At 40.8% G+C, this 14,337-nt stretch overlaps 1 protein-coding gene across 1 annotated transcript in view; it reads right to left on the bottom strand.

Annotated features, from left to right (window-relative positions):
• LOC136877720 (uncharacterized) overlaps positions 1 to 14,337 on the bottom strand; it is a 269,242-nt gene that overhangs the window by 157,175 nt on the left and 97,730 nt on the right. Inside the window, exons 6-7 of the mRNA XM_068228718.1 lie at positions 10,160 to 10,350; positions 5,968 to 6,139 (exon numbers count right to left, since the gene is read on the bottom strand). Of these exons, the coding sequence (XP_068084819.1) occupies positions 5,968 to 6,139; positions 10,160 to 10,350 (363 nt within the window). The remainder of the gene's footprint in view (positions 1 to 5,967; positions 6,140 to 10,159; positions 10,351 to 14,337) is intronic.

Here is a 14,337-nt window from a genome sequence, read left to right as displayed (position 1 = left end):
TCGGGGTCGCCACCTCATCGTCAGATAGCTTCTCAATTGTAATCACGTAGGTTGAGTGGACGTCGAACCAGCCCTCAGATCCAGGTAAAATCCCTGCCTTGGCCGGGAATCGAATCCAGAGCCTCGGAGTACGAGGCAGGCACATTACTCCTACATCGCGGGATGGGCCTATAATAATAATAATAATAATAATAATAATAATAATAATAATAATAATAATAATAATAATAGGCCATTTTTCACTGTCAATTTAGGAGCTGCCTAGACGAGGCACTAAAGGCGTGATGGGTTCAACCGGAAGGATATGGTTTCGATTCTCCGTTCGAAAAACAAAAACAAAAAAATACAAGAATTTCCTTTCTGTACAGGCACATGGCCCTGAGATTCACTCGGACTACAGCAAAACTGAGTGGCAGGTTATTTCCTTAGGGCAAAGGTGGCCTGGTATACTGCAGAGCTGTATCCCACTTACAAGAGAATTATTTGGGTTGGACCAGACCGTTTGCAATTAAACTTGCTATAGTGATCAATTAGGACAGTCATCAGAATAGTGGTAGTGGTGATGGTGATTATTGTTTTAAGAGGAAGTACAACTAGGCAACCATCCTCTATTACCACTAATCAGCGAGAAAAAATGGAAGGGATCCGACACTTCGAAAAATAAAGGGATCGGCCAAAGGAAGACAAGGGCCACGAAGGTCGTGAAAATGAAAGACTCCCTAGGCCTCAATACCTAATAGTGTTGGGGTCGGAAAAAACAAGAGTTGACCAAGAGAGATCGGATAGGATAGATGAAAATGAGGAGCCTGGCACAAGTAAGTGGAAGCAATGCCAGGATGCTCCGTGGTCGCCAACCCACGCTGCCAAGTTGAGAGCCCATGGGGCCCCTTTTAGTTTCATCTTACGACAGACAGGGGATACCATGGGTGTTATTCTACCACCCGCACTCACAGGCGGAATCATCAGAACATCTATGCACGCCCGGTGGTGTTACATAAGCTATCGGCAGCATGACAAAATGTGTGATTTTGAATAGAAATCCATCAGTTTCGTCATCTATGTTAACAAAAGATTTTGATACACGTTTATATACAGACTATTGCGAAAGCCTGTCTTGGATAGGTGAAATAACTATGTGAAAAGTAACTAAAGACATGTTAATATATAGGCTGCTATGAATAAACGTTTCACTTCCTTCCCTTCTTTCTTTCTTTCTTTCTTTCTTTCTTTCTTTCTTTCTTTCTTAATCCGTTTATCCTCAGACTCAGCGAGGGATCCTACCTCTATCGCTTGAAGGGCAGTGTCCTGGAGCGTTACACTTTGGGTCGGGGATACAACCGGGGGGAGGACCAGGACCTCGCCCAGGGGGCTGAACAGGGGCATTGTGGTGGTGGGGGGGGGGGGTGTTGTAATATCGGAATATGTAGACAAGGAAGAGGGAAGAAAACAGCCGTGGCCTTAAGTTAGTTACCATTCCGGCATTTGCCTGGAGGAGAAGTGGGAAACCACGGAAAATCACTTCGAGGATGGCTGAGGAGGGAATCGACACCCCCCCTTCTGCCTTCCGAGGCTAAGTAGGACCCCGTTCCAGTCCTCGTACCAATTTTCAAATTTCGTGGCAGAGCCGGGAATCGAACTCGGGCCTCCGGGGGTGGCGGCTAATCATCTAACCACTACACCACAGAGGCGGACGAAAAGTGATTGAAGAGTTCAAAATAGACATGTTAAACTATGAATAAACGTTAGACGTTCTTTCTTATTCCCTCTGCCCTCCAGGTTTGGTTTCTCCCTCGGACTCAGACAGGGATCCTACCTATACCGCCTCAAGGGCAGGCCAAGGCGGACAACGTTACACTTCCCATGTTATATTCATGCCAATTGTATAGAATCATTACAGATATTTAAGTTATTATATTATATACAGTGTATTAAGTTTGTATTCATTATCAAGCCGCATAATGTGGTTAAGTGTAAGAGAGGGCCAAGAGCCCTAACTTCGCCATAAATAAATAAATAAATACATAAATAAATAAATAAATAAATAAATAAATAAATAAATAAATAAATAAATAAATAAATAAATAAATAAATAAATAAATAAATAAATAATATTTCCTTATAAACCATATTGAGTATAGTTCTTGATGGACTGGGTGTGTTGGACGTGCGGTTAGGGGCAGCCACCTGTGAGCTTGCATCTGGGAGATTGTGGGTTCGAACCCCACTGTCGGCAGCCCTGTAGAAGGTTTTGCGTGGTTTCCGATTTTTACACCAGGCAAGTGCTGGAGCCTTTCCTATCCCATTATCATCATAAGACCTATCTGTGACGGTGCAATGTAGAGCCAGTTGTAAAGAACATTAGAGCCTAGATATAAAATCCAACAGGCTCTGAAGTTTGAACTTATTTGTAGTTGTTCAAAACTCCTGTCATTTTTATGGAAGATATGCTTTATGAATATTACGCATATAGACAGGATTTCTGCATAATTATATCCAGATTCATCACGATAAATCAGGTTAGTAATTAAATAGCGATAAAGAATGATGAAACATCCAACTTTAACTTTTGGAGTGACATGCCTTAAGAATGAAGAGAGTTAAAAATTAAATATGATAATGTACTAGACCTACTTCATTATTCTCATCGCTTTCTACGCAATCAGTAGACCTAACTAATATAGGCTACGTTACATTTTTACTTTTCAAAATGTTCACATCCGTTTGGTTGATGACGTAAACGCTGGGTATACAATTGCTGCTTTGAGAACATTTGAATTCTTACCTGAATCCAAAGAAGAACCAAATAAGTCGTGTACAATTTGAAATCTAATTTTGTGGAATCATGCCCTAGTTCTCCACTACCGAATTTCAGAAGCCATCCACTGTAGTTAGAATCTGCAGCTTTTCCATTCTTCTTTAGTTTAACCCTATTTTGGGGCTATAGTAGATGACTTAACACGGGTTGGAGCAGCCTAGATATAAAATTCAGCAGGCTCTGAAGTTTGAACTTATTTGAAGTTGTTCAAAACTGTCATTTTTATGTAAATTTCTGATTTTATTTCCTAAGAGTAAGGAGAAATCGAAGGAACTTACTAGAAAATTGAATCTAGCAAAGAAAGCAGCTAAGGATAACATGATGGCAAGCATAATTGGCAGTCATATAAATTTTAGTGGAAAATGGAAGGATATGTATAGGTATTTTAAGGCAGAAACAGGTTCCAAGAAGGACATTCCAGGAATAATTAATGAACAAGGATAGTGTGTATGTGAGGATCTTCAAAAGGCAGAAGTATTCAGTCAGCAGTATGTAAAGATTGTTGGTTACAAGGAAAATGTCGAGATAGAGGAGGAGACTAAGACCAATGAAGTATTAAAATTTACATATGATAACAATGACATTTACAATAAAATACAAAAGTTGAAAACTAGAAAAGCGGCTGGAATTGATCAGATTTCTGGGGATATACTAAAGACAATGGGTTGGGATATAATACCATATCTGAGGTACTTATTTGATTATTGTTGGGTCGGAGGAGCTATACCAGATGAATGGAGAGTTGCTATAGTAGCCCCTGTGTATAAAGGAAAGGGTGATAGACATAAAGCTGAAAATTACAGGCCAGTAAGTTTGACATGCATTGTATGTAAGCTTTGGGAAGGCATTCTTTCTGATTATATTAGACATGTTTGTGAAATTAATAACTGGTTCGATAGAAGGCAGTTCGGTTTTAGGAAAGGTTATTCCACTGAAGCTCAACTTGTAGGATTCCAGCAAGATATAGCAGATATATTGGATTCTGGAGGTCAAATGGACTGTATCGCGATTGACCAGTCTAAAGCATTTGATAGGGTGGATCATGGAAGACTACTGGCAAAAATGAGTGCAATTGGACTAGACAAAAGAGTGACTGAATGGGTTGCTATATTTCTAGAAAATAGATCTCAGAGAATTAGAGTAGGTGAAGCTTTATCTGACCCTGTACTAATTAAGAGGGGAATTCCTCAAGGCAGTATTATCGGACCTTTATGCTTTCTTATATACTGTATATAAATGATATGAGTAAAGGAGTGGAATCGGAGGTAAGGCTTTTTGCGGATGATGTTATTCTGTATAGAGTAATAAATAATTTACAAGATTCTGAGCAACTGCAACGTGACCTCGATAATGTTGTGAGATGGGCAGCAGGCAATGGTATGTTGATAAACGGGGTTAAAAGTCAGGTTGTGAGTTTCACAAATAGAAAAAGTCCTCTCAGTTTTAAATACTGCGTTGATGGGGTGAAAGTTCCTATTGGGGATCAGTGTAAGTATCTAGGTGTTAATATAAGGAAAGATCTTCATTGGGGTAATCACATAAATGGGATTGTAAATAAAGGGTACAGATCTCTGCACATGGTTATGAGGGTGTTTAGGGGTTGTAGTAAGGATGTAAAGGAGAGGGCATATAAGTCTCTGGTAAGACCCCAACTAGAGTATGGTTCCAGTGTATGGGACCCTCACCAGGATTACCTGATTCAAGAAATGGAAAAAATCCAAAGAAAAGAGATCGATTTGTTCTGGGTGATTTCCGACAAAAGAGTAGCGTTACAAAAATGTTGCAAAGTTTGGGTTGGGAAGAATTGAGAGAAAGAAGAAGAGCTGCTCGGCTAAGTAGTATGTTCCGAGCTGTCAGCGGAGAGATGGCGTGGAATGACATTAGTAGACGAATAAGTTTGAGTGGCGTTTATAAAAGTAGGAAAGATCACAATATGAAGATAAAGTTGGAATTCAAGAGGACAAACTGGGGAAAATATTCATTTATAAGAAGGGGAGTTAGGGAGTGGAATAACTTACCAAGGGAGACGTTCAATAAATTTCTAATTTCTTTGAAATCATTTAGGAAAAGGCTAGGAAAACAACAGGTAGGGAATCTGCCACCTGGGCGACTGCCCTAAATGCAGATCAATATTGATTGATTGATTGATTGATTGATTGATTGATTGATTGATTGATTGATTGATTGATTGATTGATTGATTGATTGATTGATTGATTGATTGATTGATTGATTGATTGATTGATTGATTGATTGATTGATTGATTGATTGATTGATTGATTGATTGATTGATTGATTGATTGATTGATTGATTGATTGATTGATTCTGTTGCAACTCATTTTATCATCTCAGTAAACTCAAAGTGTAATACAGAATTATCGCATTTACTTCAAACTTCGTACAATTGTGCAGTAACCAACCGGCCTCTAATGTCCTAGTCCAACCAATATGTTTCCCACGCGTGTCCCTTGGCTTCAACTCTGGCAACACATGGGCAAATCCAATTTCAAAGCAAGGAACAGGACATAGTTCACTCTTACGCCAGTAGATTTTAAAATTTGTTTTAATGACGTTAATATTGCCATGAGCAACAAAATGACAAGCTGAGGCGTTTTATCGAAAAATAACCAATCATGTGCTGTTTCATCTCATACAACGAGCTATACTCTTTGATCTCGTTGATCTCGTACGACTCAGGGCCATGGAGCGGGCAGAGAGGAAGGAAGCTCGTCACCATATGCCCGCCATCGTGTGGGCATGATTAGCTCAGAGGCTTAGCTCCAGGCTACATACCGAGAAGGCGATCGAATGCCGGCCGATTCGGGTCGAGATTTTCATCTCAAGAATCAATTGACTTCAGGAGGGGCATCAGGTCTTAAACCCGTTTAGGTGGCTGCAGCGACCACAGAAATGCTGGGATAAACGGAAGGAAGTTCTACTGCATTTGGGAATTTAACTGTATTGGATTATATTAATAAGTGGACTCGGGTGGGTTTCAGTTGATCAAGCCTCACAATTTGATTTCATCGTGAAACTTTGTAAGTGCTTTATTAAAGTACGCTGTCATATCTTGAACTCTGCAAACTATGAACCCAATATAGTTTAATAAAATCAAAGAAAAATACACTGAATTTCCTGTCTAAATACTTGCATCTGAGTTCTATGATTCCCTCGTGGGAGGTGACTCCGGTCATGAACGGGACGTCGTGAATGTTCCCCGCCTCCAGGAGCTTCAGAGGATGGTCCGGCATGAATCTTTCGACTCCTTCCATTTCTTTCTCCACCACAGACACAAAGGCGAAGGACATGAGACGTCGTTTATCCTAAAACAGAGTCATGAATGGTAGTGTGGCACACTCAAGACAGCTCGTCAGCATATAAACATCTGAAAAGGACATAGTTTTAACAATAAATTACAAAACATTTCTGATACGACAGTAATAGAGATAGGAAAAGATGGGGGGGGGGGGGGGCAAGATTGTACAATCTTGGATTGGCGGATGGCATCGCGATGATCACCAAATCTACGACAGAACTTCAAAGAAATTCTTGCAGAGTTGAACGCAACCAGTTCTAGTAGATGGCACATTGACACCATTAGGATTGGCAGGTAACCCTATTTAGGTGGATTCTCTCAATTTTCTAGTTGAAAACCCTACTCCCGATTAACATTGGTAAAAATCCAGAATGCCGAGCAAATGGCTGTGTGGTTTGCCACGGTCCTTCCTTACAACTCCTGGCCGTAAGACATATTTGTGTCGGTGCGACGTAAATCAAATTAAAAATAATACAGAACACCGCAAAGTAAACAATATCTTCACATATTTTACCCCCTAATTTTTAAATGTCCATTAGACGAATATTTCACATAATTTAGTTCCAACTTTCAATTGTCCATTAGCGTGAGATGTCTCCCACTAGCTGGCCGCCGTTTCACTTGTGTCGGGTGTATTATTTGACATTTTTAGGAAATGTCTACATATTTTAAGATTATAATTTGAGGAAGTTAATATGTTCCATTGTACATCAGTATTATCAGGAATACCAGATTCTAAAACTGAAAAACTGGGACCTTATTTTGCGTGTAATTTATTTCAGCGTGTTTTCCTTTGGCGGGAGTTGATGGGAGTCTCTTAAGGTACGTGAGGGCTGTAATCGCTCAAAGCGCGGTAAACGAAATGACTACTACCTTCATTTCTGGTGCAAAGGTGGCCTGGCGTAGAGCTAACCACACTGTAGCATTCGGGGCCACGGTGTAGCTCCGTTGATCCTAAGGGACCCGAGGGGGAAAACGGCGGGAGTAGATGGGACACTCTTAAGATACCCGCTGGCGGGTAAACGGTGGGAGTAGCCTGGACTCTCTTAAGGTACCCGAGGGCGGGTAAACGGCGGGAGTAGATGGGACTCTCTTAAGGTACGTGACAGCTGTAATCGCTCAAAGCGCGGTAAACGAAATGACTACTACCTTCATTTCTGGTGCAAAGGTGGCCTGGCGTAGAGCTAACCACACTGTAGCATTCGGGGCCAGGGTGTAGCTCCGTTGATCCTTGAACCCGCAAAAACAGACTTTACAAATTATTCCACTTAGGCCTACATAGAGTAACAATTATAGTACCTCCAATGTGTTTTTTTCACGAGGCCGACGAGAGAGACAAGCCAAGGCTCGGTAAAGTCACGTGATTAGGCCAGTCCGAGGAGTGGCGGAGTGAAGCCGGTTCTTGCAGTGTTATTGCTAGTTTATTGTAAATTATGGAAGGAAGTTACGGAGATTTTGTGTGCATGTGAATATGTTGGTATTGTGCGACAGTTCCTTACATTCGCAGCGTTGTGTACTGAAGTGTAAGTAAATATGTATCAACAAAAATGTGTATGTAACCTCAAAGTTCCCCTTCATTCAGCAATGTTGAGATGCAATACACGAGTTGCTAGAAAATTTGGATAAATTACAATTTTAGTGCTGTAGATTTAGAGGTAAGAAATGAATATCTTATTTATTTACAGATGTGTGAAAACTTGAAAATGCCTCGTCGCTATATTGTCTTCGATTGTCCGTCAAATTGTGACAAATAAACTGAAAAAAAAACATCAACCTCTTCTTTACCGACTGATGAAAGCCGCCGTAAGCTATAGCTTCGTTAAATTCCGACGAATGTTTCTAAACTGAAAAACCTATCAGTATCCATAAACATTTTGATGAGTCGTGCATAATTCGATTAGAGATGGTTACGGTTAAGGAAGAACTGAAATATTTTGCTAGAACAATTCCGAAACTTACTGAAAATGTTGTACCAACTATTTTAGCGAATAAACCTTCATATTATTCAAAGTAAACTCCTAAAACAGTGGCGGAGATAAGGACCCCGCAGACCCCGTGGGGCGGGGGGGGGGGCATGACTTGTGAGGGACCCATGACTGTTTCTTTATTCAGTGGCTGAAGAGTGATTTTACATGTTGATAAAGCTACAGCACACAACACAGTATTGTTTGTATTGCTGAGGGTTATTCCAAACTTAGGCCGTCGTAGTGCAGAGCTTCTTTTATCATGAGGAGTACGGTAGTTATTTCTGAAAGAATGTGGGTTTCCGAACCTGCTCCAATAACCATCCTTTGCTACCACTCACAACAATCAACAAGGCTTTTGAAGTAATTAGCCAGTTCTGAGAGCCCAGTAGTCAGCGAAGATGCGATGACAAAGACATCCTCCTTATCTAAACTCTAAGTACTGAAGTTTCGATGCAGGCAATGGAAGGGAAACTTAAGCAGGAAGAAGCCATGGCGACGAGATCGGAGAGAAGGCAGGTAGCAGAATACAGTACCGGAGAGGCTGGAGATGTAGCGCACCGCGGAGAAGATCCTGGTAGAGAATCACATGAATCGATAGACATGGACAGTTTTCTGGATAATCTACGCGGGGATTTAAGGGAAATATTCGGGGTCAAGAAGGCACTGGTGGAGAAAGAAACGCAAGAAAGGGCAAGTATAGTCTGTAGTGGTCACGTGCATAGTGAAAATGAAGGCTCGAGAGATGAAGCAAGAGTAAGAGAAACTATAACCAAAGGGAGAAGTCTGAGTTTAAGGGAGCTGTGGGGAAAGAAAACTAAAAGTGATGAGGACAAGAAAGGCAAAGAACGCATGCATGTCGTGTAATTTGGACTGCCTGGGAGAGTGTAATTTGGACCGTTGAAACTATGGTAATTGTTACGTTTCTTCGTAGTTTCACCAGTGATTCTAAAAAACTTGTTTTATAATTTGAGACCGGCCATGCGGCGTAGGGGGAGCGTGCCTGCCTTTTTACCAGGAAGCCCCGGGTTCGATTCTCGGCCAGGTTAGAGATTTTTACCTGGATCTGAGAGCTGGTTTGAAGTCCACTCAGCCTACATGATTACAATTGAGGAGCTATCTGACGGTGAAACAGAGGCCCCAGGAAGCCAAGGATAACGGCCGAGAGGATTCGTCGTGCTGACCACACGGCACCTCGTTATCTGCAGGCCTTCGGTATGAACAGCGGTCGAGAAACTATTCACTACAAACGGAAAAAAATTAAAAACAGTTTGCATTGCATGTGGCAAGTATTATGACAATGATTGGATTCAATGCAATAGTTGCAAAAATTGCGCTCATGCAAACTGCACCAAAATTCAGGATGAACTGCTTCATCATTGTCCTACATGCCAAAAGTGATGATCAAAATTCATAGAGCCGTATTTTATTGCTTAGGATTTCATAATAAATACAGTACATTATATAACTTCTAAGTGTTTATATTTACCAGTCCAAATTACACGCTGTCGATCTAAATTACATGATAACAATTTTTAGAATAAATATTACATTTATAAATCATAATGTTAATATTAACATTTATTTTCACCAAATCACTTGATATATTGTACTAATTATCGTGTACAAAATTTGAGAAATTTTCATTACGGCCAGTAGAGTTATGGGCGTTTAAAGTTAAGTGGTACAAATTACACGGACTTCCCCTATTAGGGATAAGGTTGACTGTGCTATCGAACTTTTGCAAACTATTACAAATTATGATGAGAATGAAGAGTTAAAATTTATTGTAGAGCAACTTAATGTATCGCAGATCTCAAAAAATAACAGACAGTATGACAACAGAGCCATGATAGTAGCATCTTGTTTATATATTTATTCAGTCTTCTTTCCCAAAGTTGCTTCACCGGATTCCTCCAGTGTGTTACCACCAAAATAAAATGTATATAGGAAATTTATATACACAGCAAACGAACCACTGGTGGAGATTTGGACTAAAACAATCACCAACATGCATTACAAATCTCAGTCATGTAGTTAGGGACGTTTTGTATCAAACTTACCCGCTGAAAGCCTGCGACTTTGACTAGTTCCATGAAGTCGATACTTCTGAGGAACTCCACAAGCTCGTTGGGGTCAGTTGTATCGAGACCCAAGGCAGCCCCCAAGCGGAAGGCCATCTCTCGAGGCTTCGGTTCCAAGGCCCACGGGCTAAAGGAAGCTCCACTCTGAGCAATTGCTTTATGGAACAGACCTGTTGGCATCATAATTAACATTGTAAGTTAACTCATACAAGCCCACTGCCCATGGTCATGTACACTTCCTGACGTAAGTGATTGACTGAAAGTGGGATATAACACCCGAATTACATGATCTGCTTCTCACTAGAAATAAACAACGAGTATCTGTTCATGCCCGACATCTTCGTCCGTCAGAAAGAGAGAAACGACTTGCAAATAGGCAGACCTGTATTATATTATTGCACCTTCTATGCAAAAGCCCGTTCTGATCATGACGCGAGTTCTGTAGCTGCATAGACTCCGATTGTTACATATATGAAGAACAGAAGAATGGTTCATCAATTGGAATAGTCTCTTCTTCTGAAAACTCACTTCAATTTGAAGTTCACACATTTGCTATCCCTGAAAGAAAATCTGAAAGTGGTTGCAACATTGTTGTAGCGCTGTACAATGAAATGGCGTATGGCTTTTAGTGCCGGGAGTGTCAGAGGACAAGTTCGGCTCGCCACATGCAAGTCTTTTTATTTAACGCCCAAAGGCGACCTGTGCGTCATGAGGAGGATGAAATGATGATGAAGACGGCACATACACCCAGCCCCCGTGCCAGCGAAATTAACCAATTATGGTTAAAATTCCCGACCCCGCCGGAAATCGAACCCGGGATTCTTGTGAGCAAAGGACAGCACTCTAACCACTCAGCCATGGAGCCGGACAGCGCTGTACAATGAAACTGAGAGAAACGTAGTATCCGCGAAACTTTTAGTGACACTTCGTTTTACGGAGGTGAGGAGGTTCCGGCAATACTGCCAATTGACTGGAAATGAAATCTGAATTTAATCGATAGTATGATCGATCGATATGAATTTTCTAAACCGTCGTTTCCGTGTGGGGGTTCTAAGTTGTTCCTGTGATGTATTTTGATTTTCCTCACTCATGTTCAAGCTTAAGCTATATTTTGACGTTGCTATGTAAATATAAACACTCTTGAAAGTGTTGTAATTATACCGCCAGATGTCTCACGGCGATGCATAATCGATTCATATTTTTTGTGTCAGTGGTTGCCAATACGAATCTCGAAAATAACCGAGGTCTACCGATTCAGCACTAGAGAGCTGAAGTATGTCTAAAAGTTTCGCGGACAGTAAAGAAGTCCAATCAGAAATTGTGTAAGAAAAGGCACAGCATTCAAATAAGCCTTTTTGGTAGAAATTACCCACTTCTTAGACCTGTGATAGGAGGCTCCTCCAACAGTTCCATCCAACAACATCCGCATAGACTATCCGCAGCTTTTTCTGCAGTGTCTGCCTTGTCTCTGAACATATTGGGTTGTAATCTCCGATTGCCAACGGCCGTAGCCATGTTGAAACACCGGAACCCGTGAGTTCTCCGAAGTTATGCGACATTGGGCGTGGTCAGGAGTTGGATGGGTTGCCACGCGCTGTTGGTGGGGGGTAAGGGAATGGAGGAGCGGAAAGGAACTGGCCACCCTACCGCACGTAAACTCCGGCTCAGGAACACCTCTGCGGAGGTTCTGACCTGCCTTCGGGCAGAATAACCCTTACCTACCTACCTAATCTCCGATTATATTAAGGGGTCTAGCGGACGCATATTTAAGAAAATATTCAATATGCCTGCAACTATCTCAGGGATTTTCTTTGTATGTCATCGTCGAGTGTTTCGTATAATGTGAAAAAAATATTTTGTGAAAAGCGATTGGATATTGATGGCTTTTCAAAATGTTGTTCCAATATTTTCCCCAAAACACGTATCCCAAAATGTAAAACAAATACTCCCAATAAAAGCAGTAACTTTCTTCTAGAGGACGAAAACCATGGGATTTATATTTATTGAAATTTATGCTTATGACATTTATATAAAAAGATTAGCCACATTTCCAGTATACCCACCAGTGTCTAACATTTATAGTTAGGCAGCGAGTACACTGTTTATATCATGGCAACTGGCAGCCCTGCCTTCCTCACAGCTAAAGGCATTCGACTCACGACCGATAAATAAATCCACTGCGCTAGAGCTGAGGTGATGTCCAAGCAAGCTTTTCAGTGTGCCTCGAACTAGGCACTAAACTTCCTCGACATAAGTTACGCTGTCTATAGTAGACTGCATCAAAATCATCACTTTGATGTGACAGAACATGGGACAACTTCACGTTGCTAACACTATTGACGTGAATCAAAGTGTTGTCTTCGGGTTGTGGAAAAAGTACCAAGACACACATTCAGAAGTAGATCGACATCGTGCGGGCCGTCCACGCAAAACAACAGCAATTCAAGAACGGTATATATGCATATCTGCACGTAGACACCCTACACGAACAGCTACTACTCTGCGCCATTCTGTGCACAAGACTCCAGATGCTGGGCTGTATTCACAAAGACCACTCAAGACTCCTCCACTTCGATAAAATCAGAGGGTGACTCGAGTTCGATGGGCTAGAGCACACTTGGAGAAAAGATCAGTGGTCCAGAACGTTGTTCACTGATGACGTGTGAATTGGTTTTCGCCCTGATGACAACTCTGCGCGCATATGAAGAGCAAGAGGGAACGTTACATGAATAATCCTGAGCAGAACGTCACCAACAGCTTGGAGGTTCAGCACTATTCTTGGTAGGTATCGTCTTCGGCCGTCGTACACCACTGGTTCACATTCAAGGAAACTCGACGGCCGCAGTGTACGAACACAATATTCTCCGACCTATAATAAATAGATTATTTGCAGAGACTGTAGAAGGAGGTTCGTCTACATCGTGCAGCAGCTGTGAATGGATACCTGCAACGAAATGGAATCCACAGAATGGACTGGCCAGGTTCTTACCCGGATATGCACTGCATAGAGCACGCGTAGATTATTAAAAGAGCTATTTCCAACCTTCAAAATCACCACTAATGGTTCAGGCTCTAAAAGATGCTGCCATCGAAGAGTGGGACCGTTTTCCTTAATGCATGCTAAATAATTTGGTATTGAACACACCCCGCCGCGTTCAAGAGTGCCTCAGGATTCGTAGAAGACCGACACGTTTCTGGCTCATATGACTCCGCTGAAAACTGCCTTTAATTTGTGATGTTCTGAAGTTACTGAGAATACGTTTTCATTGTATTCACTGAGTTTCACATTAAATAATATGATATAGGCTACTCAGTACAAGAGAATCTGATAGGCTTAACTCTTTTGATGAGCGTAGAGTATAGAAAAATTCAAATATTAATTTTGGAAAGTAGAGATTGTTGGTGTTTTTTTACAGATAGACCCGTTCATTTTTAATTAAATGTGACTACTTCTCAATAACAGTTATTTCTAACGAATCTTGAGAATTTTCAAGTGAATCGTCTAATTTACTTATGAAATATGAGGTCAGAATAGCTTCTTTTTTTTTTTCTGCTAGTTGCTTTACGTCGCACCGACACAGATAGGTCTTATGGCGACGATGGGACAGGAAAGGGCTAGGAGTGGGAAGGAAGCGGCCGTGGTCTTAATTAAGGTACAGCCCCAGCATTTGCCTGGTGGGAAAATGGGAAACCACGGAAAACCATTTTCTGTATATTTCTGTGTATTTTCTGTATATTCATTGACCAAGAGATTAATAATATAACTCAAACAATACAGAACGTATAGAGCAATGTTATGTTCAATTGTCACACCTATTATTGAGACTAGAGCATACAATAAATGGAACAAATTATCAAGAGAAATGTTCCATAGATTTCCAAGTTCTTTGAAAACGTTCAAGGAATAGCTAAGTAAACAGTTGATAGAGAATCAGATTGATTGATTGATTGATTGATTGATTGATTGATTGATTGATTGATTGATTGATTGATTGATTGATTGATTGATTGATTGATTGATTGATTGATTGATTGATTGATTGATTGATTGATTGATTGATTGATTGATTGATTGATTGATTGATTGATTGATTGATTGATTGATGCAAGCTTTCGATGAAATGCAAATGTATAAAAAGTGTTACTGGTATTTTGAA

This window comes from Anabrus simplex, chromosome 7, assembly GCF_040414725.1.
Source record: "Anabrus simplex isolate iqAnaSimp1 chromosome 7, ASM4041472v1, whole genome shotgun sequence".
Lineage (NCBI taxonomy): Eukaryota > Metazoa > Arthropoda > Insecta > Orthoptera > Tettigoniidae > Anabrus > Anabrus simplex.
Note: the sequence above shows the minus strand (reverse complement) of the source record. Positions and strands in the feature narration are given on the sequence as shown.